Source organism: Cherax quadricarinatus, chromosome 17 (genome assembly GCF_038502225.1).
Source record: "Cherax quadricarinatus isolate ZL_2023a chromosome 17, ASM3850222v1, whole genome shotgun sequence".
NCBI classification, from domain to species: domain Eukaryota; kingdom Metazoa; phylum Arthropoda; class Malacostraca; order Decapoda; family Parastacidae; genus Cherax; species Cherax quadricarinatus.
The window spans coordinates 201,627-214,240 of NC_091308.1; the positions used below are offsets into that span (position 1 = coordinate 201,627).

The following is a 12,614-nucleotide window of genomic DNA, read 5'->3' on the forward strand; positions in this document are numbered from 1 at the left end:
GTATATGTGTATGAAATTTGAGTCTATTATCAAGGTGGATTCCTAAGAATTTTCCCTCTGTTAGCTTTGTGATAGGTGATCCGTTTATCATTATGTTAAGAGGGACATCTGTAGCTCTGTTACCAAACTGAATGAAGTAGGTTTTGTCAATGTTTAGTGTAAGTTTGTTAGTCCTCATCCAGGTAGATATTTTCTGTAATTCTGTATTTACAGTATTGGCTAGCGTGACTGGGCTCGGGTGGGAGAAGACGTATGTAGTGTCATCTGCAAATAGTGTGGGTTTGAGTAATTGCGAAGCATTTGGTAGGTCATTTATGTATAGGAGAAAGAGAAGAGGGCCAAGGACACTTCCCTGTGGGACACCAACTGTAATTGGTTGTGCAGAAGAGTTTGTCCCATTTGCATACACATATTGGCTTCTGTTGCTGAGGTATGACTTGAGGTAGTTGAGGGAGTGCCCTCTTATACCATAGTGTGACAATTTTACGTGGAGCAAGTCATGGTTAACTGTATCAAAAGCTTTACGTAAGTCAATGAAGATCCCCAGTGGGACTTCTTTTTTCTCTATTGCAGTGTATATATGTTCTAGCATGTGTATAATAGCATCATTAGTATTTTTATTTGGCCTGAATCCAAATTGGCAGGGGTTGAGTATGTTTTGGGAGATAAGGTAGGAGTAGATTCGTTTATGAATTAATTTTTCGAAGATTTTTGAGAGAGGGTGTAAGTTGGATATTGGCCTATAGTTATTCAACTCTGTTTGGTCTCCTCCTTTGTGGATCGGGGTGACCCTTGCTATTTTGAGTACTGTGGGGAAGGTGGAGGATTCAATGGATTTGTTAAAGAGTGTTGCAATGATTGGTGATAGCACTTGTGACACTTTTTTGTATATAAAGGGTGGTAAGGTATTTAAATCTCCTGCCTTGTTTTTTAGCGTGTTGATAATAAGGGAGACTTCGTATGGGTTAGTCGGAGCTAGGAACAGTGTGTTCGGGTAGTTGCCAGTGAGGTAGTCATTTGGTGGGGTATCTGAGCTTGGGATTTTATTGGCAAGGTTTTGTCCTATAGTGGAGAAGAAGTCATTGAGTCTGTTTGCTGTTTCTGTTGGTGGGAGTTGGGGTTCATCTGATTTTGCTAATTTTATTTCGCTATTTCGTGATATCTTTTTTGTTCCTAGAATTTCTGATAGGGTTTTCCAGGTCTTTTTTATATCACCTCGTAAGTTGGATAATCTGTTCTCATAATACAATTTTTTTGCCCTTCTTATCAGGCTGGTTAGGATTGACGAGTAACGTTTTGTTTGGTCTCTGGTTATGTGACCCATTCTGTACTGTTTTTCATATTGGTGTTTTGTATTTATAGATTTGAGAATGCTGGGTGTTAACCAGGGACTGTTCAGTCTCTTAGCTGTCATCTGTTTAGTTTTTTTAGGGCAGTGCTTGTTATAGAGGTATTGGGTCTTTTTTAGAAAATTATTAATACATTCGTCAATATCTGTATAGATTTCTAGCTCAGTGTGCCAGTCAATGTTTGCTACTGCTGTTGTGAAGTTATTAATGGCTGCCTCATTGTGAAGTCTGAAGGTGACTTTAGTAGTGTCTTGGGGTAATTTACCAAGAGTTGTTATGAGAAAAGTAGGGTAGTGGTCTGTGGTATTATCTGTAATTATGCCTGATTTTAAAGGGGATATGGTGTTGGTCCAGATGTGGTCAAGTAGGGAAACACTAGTCTCTGTAACTCTTGTAGGTTTTGTTACTGTTGGTAGCAACATACAGTTACTCATTGTGTTTGTGAATTCAGTAACGTGTGGGTCCTGGTCTTGCAGGAGATTTATATTGAAGTCACCTGAGAGTAGTAAGTGATCTTTGTTCATGCGTGCATCAGTTATCATACTTCCTAGGTTTTGACTAAATTGGCTAATGTTTGACTGTGGAACTCTGTAAATGTTTATCAATGTGAGAGGTTTTTGTAGGTATTTGGATTTGAATTTGGCTATTATATATTCCCCATGTTCATCCCTTGTGCAAGTATTAGTGATACATTCTAGTTGGTCTGAGTAGTATATGGCTGTGCCACCCCCTTGTTGGTCTGGCCTACAGTTGTGTATGGCTGTGTAACCAGGAATGGCATAGACATCTGTACTATCAGGCTTTAGCCAGGTTTCAGTTAGTGTAATGATGGACATATTGGCATGTAAGGAATTTAGTAATGCTATGAGGTCATCGTAATGCTTGCTTAAAGATCTGATATTGTAGTTAAAGATAGTTATGTTGTTGTTGGCACTGAGAAGTGCCTTTGATTGTTCTGCAGTGTAGTAATTACAGTAACTGTTTGAATCATTTAAGTCATTAAATAAGAGGTTGGTATCAGGATCAATGCTTGTAATCATAAGATTTGTAGTGAATCTATAGTTAGAATTAAGTATAAAACAAAGTAAATAGTCTTAAGCTAAAAAATAGCACCTGAATTATTTAACAAATGTAAAATAATGAGCTAAGGTAGTTTTGGAATATAATGGCAAAGTTGTGAACTTATTCTACTTTAGCACCTGAGAATAGCACCTTGATTATTTTAACAATTGTGAATGTATAAACTAGTGTAGTTATATAAAGCTAAAATAAAGGAGAAAATATATGAGGGACTAAAATTAAGTAATGGTAAACAAAGTTAAATGGACAGGTGGTCACTATGAAATAGTATTGGTTTAGGAGTAAGATCTGATTTGTAATATTAAATAAATTGAGCAGTTTATTGCACAATAAAAGTAAAAAAAAATGAGGTAGTTGGTACTAGCTAGCAAAAGATAGTTTTGGTACTTGCAAAAAAGTAATTGGAATATACACTAATTGCATACACAATAAAAAGTGACTAAAAAACAAGTAGTGATAAACAAAATTAAATGGACAGGTAAGAATAATGAATATTATTAATTTGGAGTAAGATCTGACTTGTAATTTAAAATTATGAGCAATTTATAGTAGTAAGAAAGAAGTATAGAGTATTGGAGGTATTTCATTAGCTAGTGATGAAAAATAATAAAAATAATAATGTACAATATAATAGTAACGTACACTATATGCACCACACGTATATATGTATTAAGGGCACTTATCTAATCTGTTACAAAAATGTCAGCTTTTCTAAGGAAGGTAGAGAAATCGTGTTCATTTGAGATAGTATATTGTTGTCCTGTTGATGTTTTCCTTACTAGTATTTTCCCATCTCGCGTGAAACACTGATGTATTTTGTTTTCCTGTTTAAGTTTTCTCAGCCTGAACAGAAGGTTTTGACGTTTTTTTGTTAGACACTCATTTATGTACACTCCATTTTTCATTGTAATTGCTGATTTAATTAAGTCCTTTCTTTTATCGTATGAATGAAGTCGGATCATTATACTGTGTTTACTTCCTGGTTTTCCTAGCAAACGTGTTTCTTTGATTTCATTGTTTTGCACGATGACTTGTACATGGTCCTGTATTATCCTGATAGCAGTTTCTTTGCACTGTGCTTGTGTTATGTCACTAGGAATGTGTGGACTGTTTATTATAACTGCATCAGACAACTTATCTTGTTCAGTTTTGTCGTCTTGGAAATCAAGGTATTCATTTAGTCGAGTGTGCATGTTCTGATTCCAGTCCTTGATTGCTTCTTCAACCTTCATATTTATTGTTGTTATTTGCTCAGTGTGACTGGCTATAGCTGCTTTTAGAGTATTTTCTGTGTCAACACTTCCCGATGTAATCTTCTCTTCAAGGTTTTGGATCTTATTCTCGAGGTTGGTTATCTTGGATTCTCGTCGCTCGAGTGTTGCTTTGATATCTTTGATTTCATTTTCTAGAGCAACGATGTAGTCCTTGATATTGTCAGGAATAATCATACCTGAGTTATCATGGAATAGGTGGTAAGTTATTAAATGCTGTAAAGAGTTTTTATGAGGATAGTGAAGCTCAGGTTAGGGTGTGTAGAAGAGAGGGAGACTACTTCCCGGTAAAAGTAGGTCTTAGACAGGGATGTGTAATGTCACCATGGTTGTTTAATATATTTATAGATGGGGTTGTAAAGGAAGTAAATGCTAGGGTGTTCGGGAGAGGGGTGGGATTAAATTTTGGGGAATCAAATTCAAAATGAGAATTGACACAGTTACTTTTTGCTGATGATACTTTGCTTATGGGAGATTCTAAAGAAAAATTGCAAAGGTTAGTGGATGAGTTTGGGAATGTGTGTAAAGGTAGAAAGTTGAAAGTGAACATAGAAAAGAGTAAGGTGATGAGGGTATCAAATGATTTAGATAAAGAAAAATTGGATATCAAATTGGGGAGGAGGAGTATGGAAGAAGTGAATGTTTTCAAATACTTGGGAGTTGACATGTCGGCGGATGGATTTATGAAGGATGAGGTTAATCATAGAATTGATGAGGGAAAAAAGGTGAGTGGTGTGTTGAGGTATATGTGGAGTCAAAAAACGTTATCTATGGAGGCAAAGAAGGGAATGTATGAAAGTATAGTAGTACCAACACTCTTATATGGGTGTGAAGCTTGGGTGGTAAATGCAGCAGCAAGGAGACGGTTGGAGGCAGTGGAGATGTCCTGTTTAACCCTTCAGAGGGCAAGGCAGACTAAAATGCAGATTTTGAAAGTGATTTCGTATGAGGAGATAGAGCCACTCGATGTAAGGTCACTGAGACCATCCAAACAGAGTTGTGAAAGTAACATCTCGGGCAATTGCAGATATTCGAACACCGAGTATATTCGGTCCTGCCCGTTTGGGGTATAACAATTTAGAATGTTGCAAGGTTGCAATTGTTGAAAAAAAACGAAATAAATATTTTTTAAATTTATTATAAAAGTAGACAATATAAAAAACATAAATGGAACTTGTTTCTGAACAATTTATAAGCAGTAAAAAAATAGAAGTAGGAACTACTTATCAACAATGACACATTGCAATGAGATACAACTTACAAATGAAATATTCTTGAGTTCCCTGAGAAAGAACAATCCTTTTACATCACTAATTTCTGCAATGAAACTTTATGAAACAATTTCTATCCTTCTTGATGGATAGATTTACTTTGCATGTGGCACAGGAAAATGAAGATGCGACATGATTATTCTTGTTGCTGCAATACTTGCATGTAAGCAAGTATCTTCTTCTTGTTCAATTTCTTCTTTTTGGATGGTGGCATAGCTTCCTTCTCATCTGTTGGCACCTCTGCATCTTGTGGCAAGTATTCATCATCAGTTTCCACCACTTCCAGGTCATCTGGATCTTGATCTGAGTCACTGTCATCCCAAACACAGACAAATTTCGACTTATCCTTGGAGGACTCACCGTAGAACAATTTCTTATTGATCTGGAAGGACAATAAAAACGTTCTGTACACACCCAGACCATTACTGAATTCATATATACACTACCAAATTTTATGGAAATATTTATATACCGAAACTTGAAAACTGCACCTAAAAGGGCAGGAACGACTGTGCTTGGTCCTATTTTGTTGCACTTTTTTCATTTGCATGGTGCACTCGTAATATGCTTCACAACGCCTTCATATATATATCAAAATATGGCTAAACTATTCATTTACACACTAGACACACAAATCAGTACTTACCGACATTGTATTGGGTGAAATGCTTCAGTATATAAGGAGCACTATACCGAGAAACACGAGTTTTGGCGCCGGCAAGGTAGAAGTGTTTACATTCTGCTGTCTCGACCAATGGGAAGCGAGCAGCCGCCATCACCGCTCAGCCTGGGCGACTCAGGGAAGGTCTGTGATTGGTCAGAAATAGAGAATGGGAACCTAGATGCGCGGCGGGAGTTGTAGGACGTGCGCAAAAAACCACGCTATGAGGACCGCCTACACTCGGGTCTGCCCGGTGTGGTGTAAATATTATGCAGAAAATTCGGAGTGTGGAAATTAGGAAAAGGTGTGGAGTTAATAAAAGTATTAGTCAGAGGGCAGAAGAGGGGTTGTTGAGGTGGTTTGGTCATTTAGAGAGAATGGATCAAAGTTGAATGACATGGAAAGCATATAAATCTATAGGGTGAGGAAGGCGGGGTAGGGGTCGTCCTCGAAAGGGTTGGAAAGAGGGGGTAAAGGAGGTTTTGTGGGCAAGGGGCTTGGACCTCCAGCAAGCGTGCATGAGCGTGTTAGATAGGAGTGAATGGAGATGAATGGTACTTGGGACCTGACGATCTGTTGGAGTGTGAGCAGGGTAATATTTAGTAAAGGGATTCAGGGAAACCAGTTATTTTCATATAGTCGGACTTGAGTCCTGGAAATGGGAAGTACAATGCCTGCACTTTAAAGGAGGGGTTTGGGATATTGGCAGTTTGGAGGGATATGTTGTGTATCTTTATATGTGTATGCTTCTAAACTGTTGTATTCTGAGCACCTCTGCAAAAACAGTGATAATGTGTGAGTGTGGTGAAAGTGTTGAATGATGATGAAAGTATTTTCTTTTTGGGGATTTTCTTTCTTTTTTGGGTCACCCTGCCTCGGTGGGAGACGGCCGACTTGTTGAAAAAAAAAAAATATGATATTTCTGCAATTAGCCTCACAAATACTCCATTTTCTCTTACAATAAGAGCATGGGAAGATACTATAGTCAAAGTTAGATAGGAAATGGCGGACGCTTCCGCCACTGCCTCTGCCACCATATTATGGCCTATTTTATTCATTCTAGAGTATATGTCATGTTTCTGTGTTAATTATTTTGTTTATTATGTCATATTAGAACTGTGATAGATAAATAAGCTGTACAGTTGATATTTGTGTCATATTTAAGTATTTTGTCTTGTCTCCAGAATGCAGGAACGAATTAATGGCTTTTCAATTAATTTAAATGAGGAAAATTTATTTGATATACGAGTAAATTGAGTTACGAGCTAGGTCACGGAATGGATTAAATCTGTAAGTCAAGGTTCCACTGTACTTAGTTATCCTTTCTCAAAAAAATATTACCTATTACGAAACCCCATTTCTACACACAACTTAATTAATGGCCTCCACTTTCATTTATTCCCTTGGCACTCTAAACTTACCTGCTACACCATCATCAACCATCTTACCCATTTTAGCATTTATGTCCCCCACAACAATAATTCTCTCACTTGGCTCAAAACTCCCTAAACATAAATTTAACACCTCCCACAATTCACCTCCCTGTGTATATACACTCACTATAATCCACTTTTCACATCCCACCTTTATTCTGGCCCCACATAATTCTTGAGTTTATGCCCTAATAATCCATTTTTACTTTCCATAACTGATCATTTAATGCTACCTCTATTCTTTCCCTTGCTTTGATTCTCTCTCACTCAATAAAAATGTGAATGGCAAAATGTGTAATACTTACTTGAGCTATATTGAAGTGCAAAATGTTCTTCATGTATGTAGGCAGCTCAGTTAAGAGAGTGTAAAAGCCCCAGTTTTGTGCTATGTGCACAATGAAGATGGCCCAAAATGGTAAGGAGGTCAAAATATGCCTCCAAGGAATAACTTGAACCTGAAAAACAAATATATTGTATACAGAGAAAATTCTACCATTAATTAATTACAAAATTCAAGTACAGCACTGTACTCCCTTGTTCACAACAGTCAATGCATTCTTTTCTCTCTCAAAACTTCTACCTCCCTTCCCCACCCTTTTCTCCCCAAACACACTTTCCCTAACTTGTTTCCCTACCTTTTCAACACATTTTCTCTCCTATATGTTTTGTCACCTACCTCAAAAATTATTTTTTTTACCTGTTATGAAGCACTTTATCTTGGCCTATATAATAAATTTTATACCAGTGGAAAAAATGGCCAAACAAATGTGTAAACTAATAATACAATGTTAATGTTTTAGTTTGCTTACTCTGCCTTCATTGCAATAGTGTTGCAGTATCAGTGTAGTCACTTAACAGCATTCTTTAGAAAGAATGCTATACAGGTCGGCCATCACTAATCCAGCAATCAGTTATCCGGTTCCATCAGCAATCTGGCACTAATTTCAGCTAGCATAATTTCAGATTTCATCATTATACTGACTCAAATTTCATCATTATACTGACTCAGAAATTGTGCAGATGGTTGTAAATCCATAGCAGCGAGCAAGTGGAGGAGAAAGCAGTGATGAAAATGAAGATGTAACAATAGAGAAAGAATCTCTATTGATAGGTTAATTAAGTGTATTTTAACCTAACCACTCTGAGATCCAGCAAACTCACTAATCTGGTACACAACAGGTCCCAATGATGCCGGATTAGTGATGGTCGACCTGTACAGTTAACCCCTCTGATGCTAAGCACTAATTTCTCTACATAAGGCATTATATAATACAAATGCTTCAATTGATCTTTTAAGACTTTCAGCATAATACATGTATTAATTAATGCAGGAATTGAAAGCAGTGAACACCAACAAATTAGTCTAGCATGTAGGTCAGACCATTCCACATCATGTACAAGAGAGTGCCATCAGCATGGCACTCCATTGCCAGACAACAACAGGAAAGGCATGATTTAACTACTTACTCTGGTACATAGTACATACTACCATAGTAAAACATGAAAACCAATGGCTCATTCAAAAATTAAAAGTTCACCTCAAAAACTTCATTTGTACAATGCATTTACTAAAGATAATGAGACAAAAAAATTGCTATAACATTATGCTATAATTTTATTAGGGTCAAAAAGTATGAGCTTAAGGCTATAACCTTCATTTTTTTTGCCTTTACTTATAACCAGTCATGCCTGCTGATCACTGACATCTGCCACATGGCTCTCCTATCCACCCTATTATATGCCTTCTCTAAATCCATAAATTCTGACTGGTGAATAATTTTCAGTAGAGTAGGTCACTATCATGCTAAGGACTTTTGCACCTGTTTGATGCTACGATGCTACACCCAGAAATGTAAAAGATAGTACAGGTCTGCCATCACAAATCCGGCAATCAATTATTCGGTTCCTTCAGTTATTTGGCACTAATTTTGGCTAGCATAATTTCAAATTTCCAGGGTCGCCACACCAACCTGCTGGTACTGTTTGGTGGTGCTACTTGCTGCATAAGTCATTCCAATTTCTTCTTCTCCATTTATTGTTTTAACCTGCTTACTTTTAGCCCTAGCCATGGTTCCAATGAATAAAAGAAATGCTTCTCATTATGTAAAGCACCTACACAGTACATTATCCATTAAAGATAAGGTGGCTTTGAAGCCACTGTCGGTTGCCATGAGCTCAGTCTCATGAAGCAGGAGAATATGCTTTATTATTACGCTAATATCAACACTACAGCTTATTTGCCTATCACAATTGATCTAATATGACATAAGAAACAATATAAATAACATAAAACATGTTAAATACTCCAGAATGAATAATATTTTGCATAATACCGAGCAGTTCGACGGAGGTATGAAGAGGATATGGTATACAAATACCATTCTCCTATCACTGTCTTGGTGGCTATATTAGAGAAAACGGAGTGTAGCACAGGGCTAACTGTGATATACACTCGTACTCCACCATAAACATGAAACAAAAAAGTTATTTTCTCTCTATAGTTTATCACACATAGCAGCGTATGTGTAGAGAACCTAGGATAACCCAAAAAAAGTCAACGTGGCTTATTTTTAGTACCTGGCTTGGGTTAGCCATATATGATTTTTGGTAAATATTTGATTCCCAGCCAGGGTAGAAACATTAGGCATGTTTCTTTACACCTGTTGTCTATGTTTACCCATCAGTAAATGGGTACCTGGGTGTTAGCTGACTAGTGTGGGTGTCATCCTGGGACACTGACCTAATTTTCTTGAAATACTCAGCATAACAAGCGGCTTTCTATACAGTAGTATGTCACTGATGTCAGCTAGGCCTGTATACCTTGTACATGTAAGATAAGATAAGATAAGATTTCATTCGGATTTTTAACCCCGGAGGATTAGCCACCCAGGATAACCCAAGAAAGTCAGTGCGTCATTGAGGACTGTCTAACTTATTTCCATTGGAGTCCTTAATCTTGTCCCCCAGGATGCGACCCACACCAGTCGACTAACACCCAGGTACCTATTTGCTGCTAGGTGAACAGGACAACAGGTGTAAGGAAACGTGTCGAAATGTTTCCACCCGCCGGGAATCGAACCCGGGCCCTCCGTGTGTGAAGCGGGAGCTTTAGCCACCAGGCCACCGGGCCCCCTAGTAAATAAAGATATTATTATTATTATTATCATTATTATATTATTTTCTTAGTTGTTTGTTGGGTTATCTTATTCAAACTTGGGCAATGTATGATGGAAAGATACTTCTTCACGTACACCAAAAAGGAAATAAATCAGACCATAAATAGTGGAGTTCACTTCTCAGCCATTAGCGGCCGCTTAGCGGTATATTTTTGTATGGTTGTTATGGTTATATTCTCATTTTTTCGGTCTCATTTGATAGAATGAAAGATATATTACAGAAATAGATATGATTTTGATTGCTTTCATGATGAAAAGTACCTTGAAATTGCACTCACAGTAGCGAAAATGCTCTATTCTTTAGCGAAGCTCAAGAGTAAACAAATGGTGTCACCGTCCAATACCTGTCCGCCTGCAAGTCTAAATTCCAATACAGAGTCAAGAATGGCTTAACATTATTTATACAATTATTACAATAATGCAGCAGTCTGCATAACAGTAAATCTTCTATTTTTTTGTGAATAAAAATTCCAAATGAAAAGCAAGAGTAATATAAGAGGGGCCTGCAGCCATGACTAATGAACAGAGAAAATGTTAATTTAGGGCCAGGAATGTCTGCATTGTTTATTCTGGACCCTATTTTGAAATTGGCATATGTTGAAATTTGTGTGAAATTAGCCAAATTGCCAATTTCTGACCACTTTATTGGGTAGTTGAAATAAGTGAATGGGCAGTTTCTTGTACTCAGTTGACAGACTAGAAGTAAATAAATGTATGAAGGTATACACAAATACAGTTACATAGATTATCATACATAGCAATGTATGTATAGAGAACCTAGGATAACCCAGAAAAGTCAGACAAATTGACTTATTTCCAGTACCTGGCTTGGGCTTGCCATATATGATTTTTGGTAAATATTTTTTTTTTCTCGGTTGTTTGTTGGGCTATCTCATTGAAACTTGGGCAATGTATGATGGAAAGATGCTTCTTATCGTACAACAAAAATAAAAAAGATGGACGATAAATAAGGGAGTTCACTTCTCAGCCATTAGCCGCCTCTTTGCAGTACATTTTCGTATGGTTTTTATGGTTGTATTCTCATTTTTTTGGACTCATTTGATAGAATGGAAGATATATTACAGAAATAGACATGATTTTGATTGCTTTCATGACGAAAAGTACCTTGAAACTGAGCTCAAAGTAGCGGAAATGTTCGATTTTTGCCGATGTTCAATGAACTTTGTGTAAGTCAAGTTGGTTAATTTTATTAAGTGTATTCTAACCTAATCACTCTGTAATCCGGCACACTACAGGTCCCAATGATGCCGGATTTGTGATGGAGGACCTGTAACATAAATTTTGGTTTTAATAAAAAAAATAACTTGAGATACAGTACTGGTACTTACCAACTAGAAGAAGCTTTTACAGTCATTTTCCTTCTTTAACAGATTTCAATACATATCACATAAATTCAGGAATTTCTGGTTTCAAGAACTATATAAAGTTGAGTACTTTCCCATATGTACAAAAACAAAACATCCTTTGTTTCTGAATTACTGCCTAAATTATTAGCAAATGAAGGGTAAGTAAGTTTACTTTTGTGTTATCTGGTGTTTGGTTGAGTGATGTCTGGATGTAGATCTTCTCATCTAAGCATATTCTGGGGTGTGATTCAGGGCTGTTATGAATCTGGTAAAATGAAGATAAACACAAAAAATTAACATTTGCATTTTCACATTACATATTTAAAGTAATTCTACACTTATTTTGGTATATTTCACATTCCTCATATGAGACACACAGATGACTGATGGACAACTTTTAGATTACTGATTTAATATTTCTAAAAATGATAAGTGAAGCAGTAGCCTGTCTTAAAATGATACACTCTCAAACACAAAAGGGAATGAAAAAATTAGAACACAACTTTGCACTTCCTTCAAACTCAGTATATTATATTATGACTCAAAGTTTTGTGGCCTCAATGATAATGCTTAGCAGTCTCACCAGGAGCCATTGTTACCATAAATTTAGTCAACTAATTTAAGACAGTATTTAATTAAATGACAGTGACTGTCTCCTTTTTTGGACCACTCTACTTTGCTTAGAAATAGCCAGTGTTAAAAAAATTAAGACATAAGGAGGTGCACTTTAAAAAAAAATCAATGAAGCAGCAGCTGGTTTTTAGTAATATATATAATATCTGGGACATTTCTATTTTCATACTGATTATCATGCTTTGCAAGGGTTCATGAAGCATATTTCTGCCCTTGTATTTCTGTACCCAAACTTTGCAAAATCAAGGCTTATATTTAAACAACATATTTGTTTGCAGTATGACATCTGCCCTCAAAACTTAATGTGCATAAAAGGACCTAAAGTCTGGAACTCTCTACCTGAAACTCCAGTCTCAGTCTCAGTCTCAGTCTC

The 12,614-nt window shown here is 36.7% G+C and overlaps 1 protein-coding gene across 7 annotated transcripts in view; it reads right to left on the reverse strand.

Moving 5' to 3' along the window:
* LOC128686339 (sialin) overlaps nucleotides 1–12,614 on the reverse strand; it is a 188,333-nt gene that overhangs the window by 74,072 nt on the left and 101,647 nt on the right. For all 7 annotated transcript variants that reach the window (XM_070085704.1, XM_070085700.1, XM_070085703.1 and 4 more), the window contains 2 exons: nucleotides 11,781–11,873; nucleotides 7,371–7,520 (listed from right to left, as the gene is read on the reverse strand). In XM_070085704.1, coding sequence (XP_069941805.1) covers nucleotides 7,371–7,520; nucleotides 11,781–11,873 — 243 coding nt within the window. The remainder of the gene's footprint in view (nucleotides 1–7,370; nucleotides 7,521–11,780; nucleotides 11,874–12,614) is intronic.